Below are 13,897 nucleotides of genomic sequence, written 5' to 3' on the forward strand. Positions count from 1 at the left end.
TTGATAACCACTATAGGTACTCAGTGGTCTAACAGTCTCACCAGGCAGTGTGGGTACTCAGTGGTCTAACAGTCTCACCAGGTTGATAACCACTATAGGTACTCAGTGGTCTAACAGTCTCACCAGGCACTGTGGGTACTCAGTGGTCTAACAGTCTCACCAGGTTGATAACCACTATAGGTACTCAGTGGTCTAACAGTCTCACCAGGCAGTGTGGGTACTCAGTGGTCTAACAGTCTCACCAGATTGATAACCACTATAGGTACTCAGTGGTCTAACAATCTCACCAGGCAGTGTGGGTACTCAGTGGTCTAACAGTCTCACCAGATTGATAACCACTATAGGTACTCAGTGGTCTAACAATCTCACCAGGCAGTGTGGGTACTCAGTGGTCTAACAGTCTCACCAGGTTGATAACCACTATGGGTACTCAGTGGTCTAACAATCTCACCAGGCAGTGTGGGTACTAAGTGGTCTAACAGTCTCACCAGGTTGATAAGCACTATAGGTACTCAGTGGTCTAACAGTCTCACCAGGTTGATAACCACTATAGGTACTAAGTGGTCTAACAGTCTCACCAGGCAGTGTGGGTACTCAGTGGTCTAACAGTCTCACCAATACAGTCTAACGTGTAATCAAGACTCTTAAATTCACTGAGATGTTATTTATACTACACTCTTATGTGTTGATTGTTATTGTCCAAGCCAAATTACTAACTGTACTTTAAAATAGTAGTGTCCATATCAAACTATTTTTATGTTTTATCAAAGAAAGTAAGTGGTGTGTTTCTGTAATAAAACTACCAAGATTGACAATGGTACTATTTACATTCATACTGTTATATTTCTTTTGTGCTACAGGAGCTAAAGACTGAAGCCCAGCTCAAGGCAGGTAGTTATCAAACAGTGCAGGTAAGTCCTTTAACTATTCTCAGATTTAAAACATCATGCTACTGATATCATGTTAATAACAAATACATATGTATCAGGTTTCCAACTTTTTCACAAGTTACTGGTAATCCAGTCAGGCAAAGCTGATTTATAAAGAGCTCCTTCTAATTAGAAAAAAAAGGGACTGATCAGGCCTCAAAATTAATTTGTTTGTTCACCTGCCCATTGGGCAGGTAAGTTGGAAAGTTATCTGCCCAGCAAATATTTTACCTGCCCATATTTTCCTGGCAACTTCAAGTCACTAGTCCTTAAAGTCTAATCTCCTTCCGTGTGCCACTACTTAGCCACCTGTCTAATGTTTTCTGTTGCGTGTTGAACCTACGAATAATGTCGGCATCTTGTTGGCTAGCCCCCGGTAGGCCCTACAATACTCACAAATAGATGACACTGTCATAGTTTTCTTCTCCTTAACCACTTAAACTCCTTCCCCCACTCCTCACGAAACTCTCATTTTTTCTCTTCCTTTCATACATTTTCCAATAACTCAGATTTACTATTACTACGTCATCTTTTTCGCTTTCCTGTGATGTATTTGGTAAAGCCACTATATCTTCACTCATACTCTCACACAATCGTACTACAACATAATTACATTCTCACCACCATCACCACTTTTTTCTCTTTGCCTTTTCTCGCCAGTCTTTTTACTGTCACTGTCTTCCTTAGAAAGTCCTTCTTTGGAACTTTTGGTGAATCCAACTTCAACAAACTCATGATTATTCAATGTACTATGGAGAAAAACAGCAAACATAAAAGTTTAAAAAGTTACCTTTAAGAGCCTTACATACATGTCAAAAGGGAGATAATTCCATTCCTTTGGATGAAAGGGTTACCGTTAGTTAGTGATTTTTACCAAAGAGAATGGTGAAATCATTATGTAAACGCCAAATTGTGTCATCAAAGTGTGTAAACAAAAAAGGTTAATCGCTTTATCAACGAGGCTTTTGGTAGTTAGTTGGTGATTTTAGTTCAAAATATATTTTACATGCATCAAACTTTGTACTAACAGTTCTATTCCTGAATGAGAGTAAAACAGCAAATCTGTCAATACTAGATAGAAAACTTAGCTGATAGATACTGGATAGGCAACCTCTTAATATTTGGTACATGTCTTTATTTTTGTTCCACCAGGAGAGAAGTGCCCACATCCTGACACAGAACCAACAGTTATTATCAGACAAACACAAATTAGAAGCAGTAAGTACATACACTGTTAGACATTAGTTTGTAAATTTACTAGTACATGTATATGTTTTGTGGTGCTTATGGTATATTCTGTTTAAGTTTAATCTCTCATACCTCACTTGTAACTAGACTTACAAACCTCTAATAATATGAGAACGAATATCCATTGACTTTGGGTTAATAACTAGTACTGAAAATTTCTACTCACAGTCAAAAATATTTCCGGAAGTGAATCGGAAATTTTCGCAGTGTCTCGTCAGGGGTTTAGTACAAGAATTTTATTGACCATGTGAGTAGAAATTTTTATTACACTGATAATACAGTTTGAAAATATATATGCATAATTTCCCAATGAGCTTGTTAATCAGCTAGCGGATGGTAGTATATGATCAGTTAAATGAAGTGATATGCAGATGAATACACGGATTATCCATCTCAGCTGAAGGTGTTCATCTGCAAATCATCTACGTATGTGTGGAGATTTTCAAACCGTATTATCAGTGGTTTGCAATTCTAGTCTCATGTGAAGTATGAGAGATTAAACAAATTATACATGTAGCTGTAAGTGCTGTATGGAGGCTAGTTTTTGATATGTGGTTACCAGGTTAAACAGATTATACATGTAGCTGTAAGTGCTGTATGGAGGCTAGTTTTTGATATGTGGTTACCAAGTTAAACAGATTATACATTTAGCTGTAAGTGCTGTAAGGAGGCTAGTTTTTGATATGTGGTTACCAGGTTAAACTGATTATACATGTAGCTGTAAGTGCTGTAAGGAGGCTAGTTTTTGAGATGTGGTTACCAAGTTAAACAGATTATACATTTAGCTGTAAGTGCTGTATGGAGGCTAGTTTTGATATGTGGTTACCAGGTTAAACAGATTATACATGTAGCTGTAAGTGCTGTATGGAGGCTAGTTTTTGATATGTGGTTACCAAGTTAAACAGATTATACATGTAGCTGTAAGTGCTGTATGGAGGCTAGTTTTTGATATGTGGTTACCAGGTTAAACAGATTATACATGTAGCTGTAAGTGCTGTATGGAGGCTAGTTTTTGATATGTGGTTACCAGGTTAAACAGATTATACATGTAGCTGTAAGTGCTGTAAGGAGGCTAGTTTTTGATATGTGGTTACCAGGTTAAACAGATTATACATGTAGCTGTAAGTGCTGTATGGAGGCTAGTTTTTGATATGTGGTTACCAGGTTAAACAGATTATACATGTAGCTGTAAGTGCTGTAAGGAGGCTAGTTTTTGATATGTGGTTACCAAGTTAAACAGATTATACATGTAGCTGTAAATGCTGTAAGGAGGCTGGTTTTTGATATGTGGTTACCAAGTTAAACAGATTATACATGTAGCTGTAAATGCTGTAAGGAGGCTAGTTTTTGATATGTGGTTACCAGGTTAAACAGATTATACATGTAGCTGTAAGTGCTGTAAGGAGGCTAGTTTTTGAGATGTGGTTACCAGGTTAAACAGATTATATATGTAGCTGTAAGTGCTGTAAGGAGGCTAGTTTTTGATATGTGGTTACCAGGTTAAACAGATTATACATGTAGCTGTAAGTGCTGTAAGGAGGCTAGTTTTTGATATGTGGTTACCAGGTTAAACAGATTATACATGTAGCTGTAAGTGCTGTATGGAGGCTAGTTTTTGATATGTGGTTACCAAGGTTTGTATTATTGTCATGTATGTTTTATGCTGTAGACCAATTTCATACTTGAGTGCCATAAATATTTAAAGTAAACTTATATTGTTTGTATGTGATTCAAATGTTTATAAGACCACGTTATCACTGGAACTGGAGCATGATCATTGAATGGTTAGGCAGTGGTTCCGATTACACTCAATTTTATCAAGTGATGTGGTCTTGCTGTATTGTTGGATTGATAATTTATCAAGTGATGTGGTCTTGCTGTATTGTTGGGTTGATAATTTATCAATTGATGTGGTCTTGCTGTATTGTTGGGTTGATAATTTATCAAGTGATGTGGTCTTGCTGTATTGTTGGGTTGATAAATTATAGTGATTTGGTCTTGCTGTATTGTTGGGTTGTTAATTTATCAATTGATGTGGTCTTGCTGTATTGTTGGGTTGGTAATTTATCAAGTGATGTGGTCTTGCTGTATTGTTGGGTTGATAATTTATCAAGTGATGTGGTCTTGCTGTATTGTTGGGTTGATAAATTATAGTGATTTGGTCTTGCTGTATTGTTGGGTTGTTAATTTATCAATTGATGTGGTCTTGCTGTATTGTTGGGTTGATAATTTATCAATTGATTTGGTCTTGCTGTATTGTTGGGTTGATAATTTATCAATTGATGTGGTCTTGCTGTATTGTTGGGTTGATAATTTATCAATTGATGTGGTCTTGCTGTATTGTTGGGTTGGTAATTTATCAAGTGATGTGGTCTTGCTGTATTGTTGGGTTGGTAATTTATCAAGTGATGTGGTCTTGCTGTATTGTTGGGTTGATAATTTATCAAGTGATGTGGTCTTGCTGTATTGTTGGGTTGATAAATTATCAAGTGATTTGGTCTTGCTGTATTGTTGGGTTGGTAATTTATCAAGTGATGTGGTTAGAAAGGAAAGACTCAACTATGGTTGTATTTAGATACTATTGAAATTTAGTGTCATTTTGTTGGTACTGTGATCATTTCTAAAGTGCCCAATATAAAAGTTGACATCATGAACCCTACAGAAGAGTACTTCTAATGTACACCTCATTCACCTGTCACTCATACTGTGTGTTAAATCTTTTTTTTCCTTGCAGTACATTTTAACTGCTTATTAGAACAATCTCTCAAATTACATTCTCTGCACTCCATCTATTGGAATATTCAAAGAAGAAGTGTTGTAACAAATCAACAGTCTTCACCTTAAGTGTTGCCTGTATATGTATGTACAACTATAAGTTGCCTGTATATGTATACAGCCCAATCTGCTCAGTAGTTTTGGAATTAAAGATTTTTGACCAAAATGATACATTTTTAGCCCTAATTTGCATATTACTGATGGAATGATCTTGGCATGAACAAATCTTAATTTACACACCCCTAAGAATGTTCCCTCCAAACTTGAGACCAATCTGCCCCAGTAGTTTTTGAGTTTAAGTTTTGTTTTTTAAACAAAAAATGGCATTTCTTGACCATCACATACCTATGATGGGATCAATTTGCCTTGAACAATTTCCTAACTAGACACCAAAAGTAATCTCCCCACCAAATACCAAGGCAATTGGTATGGCATTTTTTGAGTTTTAAGTTGTTCACGCATGCACGCACACACAAATGCACACACACACACACACACACACACACACACACACACACACAAATGCACACACACACACACACACACACACACACACACACACACACACACAGATGGACATGCTTATAGCATTACTGAATCTTATCAGTTTAGTTGTGCTAAAAAGCACTTTGTCAGTGCGACTGAAACTTGGTAAGATGTTTCTAGAAATATTCTGCAGATTTTCTTCTAAATATTTAGACATAATTAGCCCTAGCAACCATGACCATGCCCTTAGCAACAGCCAAACTAGTGTATTTCTCAAAGATAACAACAGGGATTCTTAAACAAGTGAACAAACATTCAAAAATTGTATGCAAATATGCCTAACAACAAGACCACACTTATGGCAACAGTCAAATGATCACATATATTGCAAAGATAACAGGGATTAATAGACAAGTGAATAAACTGATCAAAAATGTATCCAAATGTATCTAGCAACAAGACCATGCCCATAGCTACATCCAAATGATCATATATATTGCAAAGATAACAGGGCTGGATAGCCAACTGGATAATCATTCAGCAAATGAATGCATAGCAATGCACCTAGCATGGATCAGCATGTGGGTTAGACATTTTAAAAAACTGTGCAGTTGTGCTACAACACCATTGGCGCTATTTTTGTCTTTTGCTTTATTAATTGGTTTGTTTGTTTTCGTAACAGGCGGCTCAACAATTCCAACGGACACTGGATGTTCAGAATGGTGAAATTGATCAACTCAGAGAACACCTGAACCAAAGCAAGGCTGAACACAGAGCAGCTAACTTACAACTCCATGATGTGAAAAAGATGTTGGATCAACTGAAACAAGAAATGATTAGAAAAGACAGTGAGGCTTCTCATGCTGTAGGACGGGAACATGCAGCTGATTCCAGAGTATCTCAGTTACATGCAGCACTGATGGATATGGAAAACCAGTTAGTATTAATTGTTATAATTGTACGCTAATGAAGTTATGCTAAGTTATGGAGTTAAGTTTTTAGCACAACTGAACTGGGTTAAGTAGTGCTATAGGCATGGTGAAATTTGTGTGTGTGTGTGTGTGTGTGTGTGTGTGTGTGTGTGTGTGTGTGTGTGTGTGTGTGTGTGTGTGTGTGTGTGTGTTGTGTGTGTGTGTGTGTGTGTGTGTGTGTGTGTGTGTGTGTGTGTGTGTGTGTGTGTGTGTGTGTTTGTGTCTGTAGTATACTTTACAATTTTCAGTGTGAAGTTAGGGATTACAGTGAGACTTTCTGTGTACATTTCAATTCTCAGTGTGAAGTTACAGGGTTACAGTGGAACTTTTTGTGTACTTTTGAATACCCAGCGTGAAGTTAGAGGGTTACAGTTGAATTTTTTGTCTACATTGTACGGTAATTCCTTTGAAGTTAAGGGGTTGCAGTGGAACATTTTACGTACACTTTAATTCCCATTGTGAAGTTACAGGCTTACAGTGAGACTTTATGTACATTTTAATTCCCAGTGTGAAGTTAAGGGGTTACAGTGGTACCTTTTGTGTATATTTTAATTCCCAGTGTGAAGTTAAGGGGTTACAGTGGTACCTTTTGTGTATATTTTAATTCCCAGTGTGAAGTTAAGGGGTTACAGTGGTACCTTTTGTGTATATTTTAATTCCCAGTGTGAAGTTAAGGGGTTACAGTGGTACCTTTTGTGTATATTTTAATTCCCAGTGTGAAGTTAAGGGGTTACAGCGGTACTTTTTGTGTACATTTTATTGGGAATTCATATTCTACCTCTACAGTGTACATATACCCACAACTCATGTACGTTGTATTTAACGTCAAGTGAAATCCAAAGACAATGTCCTAATTCTATTGTTTGATCTAGCTGTGTATAAATGCTTTGAAAATAACAAAGTTCTTCTTGTATTCAATGGACAAGGCTCATATATTCCTAAAAGACCCAGTGTACACTTTTACTCTTTTTTTCAATTTCAGAGTGTCCACGTTGAACAATGAGAGCAGAAAACTGCAATCAGAGAAAAATCAATTAGAAGAAAAAGTTGCTGCCCTTCAGAAGAAATGGTATGTATAGTTTCAGACCACTATAGAGAACAGACTAGAAATGGTATGTATAATTTCAGACCACTATAGAGAATAGACTAGAAATGGTATGTATAGTTTCAGACCACTATAGAGAACAGACTAGAAATGGTATGTAGTTTCAGACCACTATAGAGAATAGACTAGAAATGGTATGTATAGTTTCAGACCACTATAGAGAATAGACTAGAAATGGTATGTATAGTTTCAGACCACTATAGAGAACAGACTAGAAATGGTATGTATAGTTTCAGACCACTATAGAGAACAGACTAGAAATGGTATGTATAGTCTCAGACCACTGTAGAGAACAGACTAGAAATGGTATGTATAGTTTCAGACCACTATAGAGAACAGACTAGAAATGGTATGTATAGTTTCAGACCACTATAGAGAACAGACTAGAAATGGTATGTATAGTTTCAGACCACTATAGAGAACAGACTAGAAATGGTATGTATAGTCTCAGACCACTATAGAGAACAGACTAGAAATGGTATGTATAGTTTCAGACCACTATAGAGAATAGACTAGAAATGGTATGTATAGTTTCAGACCACTATAGAGAACAGACTAGAAATGGTATGTATAGTTTCAGACCACTATAGAGAACAGACTAGAAATGGTATGTATAGTTTCAGACCACTATAGAGAACAGACTAGAAATGGTATGTATAGTTTCAGACCACTATAGAGAACAGACTAGAAATGGTATGTATAGTTTCAGACCACTATAGAGAACAGACTAGAAATGCAACTTTTCCCTTGGTGTGAAGGTGTTACTTATTTGCTTTAGTGAGTCAGTGAATGAAATGTACAATCCTAATAAGGGGCCGTTGTTTGTGTATGAAGTTGTGATGTTACGTTTGATCACGTAAAGTAACACAATATTTTGGCCCAGAGTAGCTGCAATAATTGTAGCGTTTTATGTGATTGTGAGGGCTTTTTCTTTTGTTTTTGTACTTTTTTTTCATTCCGATGTTTAACTGTAAACAAATGCTACAATTCCTGTAACGTAAACACAAATAGATGGAAGTGGTTCAGATCTGAATTGCATTTTCCTGCTAAATTACACCTTACCTTAAAAGCAGACACTCAAAATGTTTTTCTGTGTATGTGCTATAGTACAGTATACAAGTATAACGTGTACTTGTAGTTGTATCAGGCTACCAAACATGTTTGTTGATGTGGATTTCGACAGTTAGCTTTTGATGACTAAATGAAATGAAATTTGACAAATGAAATAAGTCATTGACCCATATACTGTATATTGTATGCCTAGGTCACTGACCCATATCCTGTATATTGTATGCCTAGGTCACTGACCCATATACTGTATATATGCCTAGGTCACTGACCCATATACTGTATATTGTATGCCTAGGTCACTGACCCATATACTGTATATTGTATGCCTAGGTCACTGACTCATATACTGTATATTGTATGCCTAGGTCACTGACCCATATACTGTATATTGTATGCCTAGGTCACTGACCCATATACTGTATATTGTATGCCTAGGTCACTGACCCATATACTGTATATTGTATGCCTAGGTCACTGACCCATATACTGTATATTGTATGCCTAGGTCACTGACCCATATACTGTATATATGCCTAGGTCACTGACCCATATACTGTATATATGCCTAGGTCACTGACCCATATACTGTATATTGTATGCCTAGGTCACTGACTCATATACTGTATATTGTATGCCTAGGTCACTGACCCATATACTGTATATTGTATGCCTAGGTCACTGACCCATATACTGTATATTGTATGCCTAGGTCACTGACTCATATACTGTATATTGTATGCCTAGGTCACTGACCCATATACTGTATATTGTATGCCTAGGTCACTGACCCATATACTGTATATTGTATGCCTAGGTCACTGACTCATATACTGTATATTGTATGCCTAGGTCACTGACTCATATACTGTATATTGTATGCCTAGGTCACTGACTCATTTACTGTATATTGTATGCCTAGGTCACTGACTCATATACTGTATATTGTATGCCTAGGTCACTGACCCATATACTGTATATTGTATGCCTAGGTCACTGACCCATATACTGTATATTGTATGCCTAGGTCACTGACTCATATACTGTATATTGTATGCCTAGGTCACTGACTCATATACTGTATATTGTATGCCTAGGTCACTGACCCATATACTGTATATTGTATGCCTAGGTCACTGACTCATATACTGTATATTGTATGCCTAGGTCACTGACCCATATACTGTATATTGTATGCCTAGGTCACTGACCCATATACTGTATATATGCCTAGGTCACTGACCCATATACTGTATATTGTATGCCTAGGTCGCAGACCCATATACTGTATATTGTATGCCTAGGTCGCAGACCCATATACTGTATATTGTATGCCTAGGTCACTGACCCATATACTGTATATATGCCTAGGTCACTGACCCATATACTGTATATTGTATGCCTAGGTCACTGACTCATATACTGTATATTGTATGCCTAGGTCACTGACCCATATACTGTATATTGTATGCCTAGGTCACTGACCCATATACTGTATATATGCCTAGGTCACTGACCCATATACTGTATATATGCCTAGGTCACTGACCCATATACTGTATATATGCCTAGGTCACTAACCTATATACTGTATATATGCCTAGGTCACTGACCCATATACTGTATATATGCCTAGGTCACTGACCCATATACTGTATATTGTATGCCTAGGTCACTGACCCATATACTGTATATATGCCTAGGTCACTGACCCATATACTGTATATTGTATGCCTAGGTCACTGACCCATATACTGTATATTGTATGCCTAGGTCACTGACCCATATACTGTATATTGTATGCCTAGGTCGCTGACCCATATACTGTATATTGTATGCCTAGGTCACTGACCCATATACTGTATATATGCCTAGGTCACTGACCCATATACTGTATATATGCCTAGGTCACTGACCCATATACTGTATATTGTATGCCTAGGTCACTGACCCATATACTGTATATATGCCTAGGTCACTGACCCATATACTGTATATTGTATGCCTAGGTCACTGACCCATATACTGTATATTGTATGCCTAGGTCACTGACCCATATACTGTATATTGTATGCCTAGGTCGCTGACCCATATACTGTATATTGTATGCCTAGGTCACTGACCCATATACTGTATATATGCCTAGGTCACTGACCCATATAATACTGTATATATGCCTAGGTCACTGACCCATATACTGTATATATGCCTAGGTCACTGACCCATATACTGTATATATGCCTAGGTCACTGACCCATATACTGTATATATGCCTAGGTCACTAACCTATATACTGTATATATGCCTAGGTCACTGACCCATATACTGTATATATGCCTAGGTCACTGACCCATATACTGTATATTGTATGCCTAGGTCACTGACCCATATACTGTATATATGCCTAGGTCACTGACCCATATACTGTATATATGCCTAGGTCACTGACCCATATACTGTATATTGTATGCCTAGGTCACTGACCCATATACTGTATATATGCCTAGGTCACTGACCCATATACTGTATATTGTATGCCTAAGTCACTGACCCATATACTGTATATTGTATGCCTAGGTCACTAACCCATATACTGTATATATGCCTAGGTCACTGGCCCATATACTGTATATTGTATGCCTAGGTCGCAGACCCATATACTGTATATTGTATGCCTAGGTCACTAACCTATATACTGTATATATGCCTAGGTCACTAACCTATATACTGTATATTGTATGCCTAGGTCACTGACCCATATACTGTATATTGTATGCCTAGGTCGCTGACCCATATACTGTATATTGTATGCCTAGGTCACTGACCCATATACTGTATAAGAAGAGAATATATCCACCTTGGTATCTTATTCCTTTTGAGTGCTACTAAGCACACTGTCATAGAATACCATACTAAGGTATACACTACCAAGGCAATGAGGGTCCTGGTGCCATGCAAGTCTTTTTACTATAACAACACACTGTAACTATTAACCCATAGAATATCATACTAGTGTATACACCATCATGGCAGTGGAGGCCCTATGGCCGTGCAAGTCTTTTTACTCATTCATTCCTCCATACTGCAGTGGTCAACTTTTTAATTTCCCGAAGGGGACTATTACAATGGGCTCTGTCCATTTCTCAGAGATGTAATATTTATCCAATTGCTTTCAAACCAGGCACAAATGTGAGATGTCACTTTGTTTTGAGAAATATGCAAATTTGACCAAATGGAGGTCATAATTGTAGTTAGAAATCAATATGTACAGCGTAGCTTAAAAAGTTTAATACATAGAGACACCATTCAAGTGTCTTGACCTTGGACTGTGACCGTGACCTTCAGAGTCAATTATCAAAACCCAACCATTTCTTGCCTATCACAGACACTTTGTCGTATTGTTTGTTGACTTGCTAATTTCTTTTAAAATCATGTCCACAGGTAATATACAAAATGTAGGAGGACATACACACTTGGTTTAGTTTTAGTACTCATATCACTTTTTACTGAATGCCACTAAGCCACATTTGGAGTAACAAATCAATATATTGCTGCATATTAAACTCCAAACCTTCAATACACATTGTACATCGAAATGTCTAACTCCATAGAATCACATGCACGCTTTCTTGTAAGAGAGTGTCCTTTGACCTCAACCTTGACCTTCTGGGTCAGCTATGAAAATCAAGCTATTCTGTGCATTTTGCAGACCATCTGTAGCATTTATGTGTGGCCAATTTCTTTCAAAACGATGTCTAAAGGTAATGCAGAACAACAGAAGAGAAATATATAATACATGCATGACTTTTCATGCTCATTTAATGTTTAACTTAATGATGGCCATATTTGTACATAGAGTGATGGCCATATTTGTACATAGAGTGATGGCCATATTTGTACATAGAGTGATGGCCATATTTGTACATAGAGTGATGGCCATATTTATACATAGGATGATGGCCATATTTGTACATAGAGTGATGGCCATATTTGTACATAGAGTGATGGCCATATTTGTACATAGGATGATGGCCATATTTGTACATAGAGTGATAGCCATATTTGTACCTAGGATGATGGCCATATTTGTACATAGAGTGATGGCCATATTTGTACATAGAGTGATGGCCATATTTGTACATAGGATGATGGCCATATTTGTACATAGAGTGATGGCCATATTTGTACATAGAGTGATGGCCATATTTGTACATAGGATGATGGCCATATTTGTACATAGAGTGAATTATGATTTACTGCTGAACTCAAAAACTTTAATAAATGGAGACTCCACTTAAGTGTCTATATCTAAATTATTAGGTGGAAACTTTGTATTGAGACCCTGACAGTTGACCTCAGCCTTCAGGGTCACTGAATTATCAAAATCTGGACATATCCTGCATTTCACACACATTTCATAGTCTTTATTTATTTGTTGCCACTAATTTCTTTTAAAATCATGTCACCTTTCAGTCACATAAAAGTGAAGTATTTGAGGGGGGAGGTGTTCTATTTGTTAATCTTCTTTCATTTATTTTGTATTCCTGTCAGTGTTTCAAGGACAGACTTAGACATAACATGTAATGTTAAATCATGTAGGTACAGGTATGTCAGCAACATTTGCATTTGTAAAAATTTCAATATTTCCTCCATTTTAGAATGGATTAAGTGTAATGGGAAAAGTAATGCCTAATTGAGGTGTACTGGGGAATTGTTAGCCCTATTGATAGTATAATTACTAGGGTTTTGTAGTAGATGGAAATCAATCACAATGCAAATGGTTATTTTACTCAGAAGTTATAGTTTATTTGAGATAAACCAACATATATGACTCCTGTCATACAATAATTGTAGGTCTGCAATTCATTAATAGTATTGTCAGCATTTGTTATTTTTATACACACAGTGGTGACAGTGAAAGACATGAGTATGAAGCATCAGTCAAAGTCAGAGAAAGTGTACAGATGGTAGAAAATGCTATATTGGAGAAAGATCAGGTGAGTTAGTGTACAGATGGTAGAAAATGCTGATCTGCCCAGTTGCAAATTAGTTTTGATGATCTCGCTGGATGCGAACTAGGGCTGCTGGTGATTTGCCCATGTGCAAACTAGTGCTGGTGATCTGTCCAGGTGCATTTTAGTGTTGACGAACTGGCCAGGTGCAAACTAGTATCTGTGATCTACCCAGGTGGAAACTAGGGCTGCTGTTGACCTGCTCATGTGCAAACCAGGGTTCTGGTGATCTACCCAGGTGGAAAGCAGTACTTGTGATCTGCCCAGGTGCAATTAGTGTTGATGATTTGGCCAGGTTTGGAA

The 13,897-nt window shown here is 37.2% G+C and overlaps 1 protein-coding gene across 2 annotated transcripts in view; it reads left to right on the forward strand.

The window, feature by feature from the left end:
* LOC144438652 (sodium channel and clathrin linker 1-like) overlaps window positions 1-13,897 on the forward strand; it is a 76,917-nt gene that overhangs the window by 19,847 nt on the left and 43,173 nt on the right. For both annotated transcript variants that reach the window (XM_078127794.1, XM_078127795.1), the window contains exons 8-12: window positions 861-911; window positions 2,082-2,147; window positions 6,121-6,374; window positions 7,392-7,478; window positions 13,489-13,579. In XM_078127794.1, the coding sequence (XP_077983920.1) occupies window positions 861-911; window positions 2,082-2,147; window positions 6,121-6,374; window positions 7,392-7,478; window positions 13,489-13,579 (549 nt within the window). The remainder of the gene's footprint in view (window positions 1-860; window positions 912-2,081; window positions 2,148-6,120; window positions 6,375-7,391; window positions 7,479-13,488; window positions 13,580-13,897) is intronic.

This window comes from Glandiceps talaboti, chromosome 8 (genome assembly GCF_964340395.1).
Source record: "Glandiceps talaboti chromosome 8, keGlaTala1.1, whole genome shotgun sequence".
Classification (NCBI taxonomy): domain Eukaryota; kingdom Metazoa; phylum Hemichordata; class Enteropneusta; family Spengelidae; genus Glandiceps; species Glandiceps talaboti.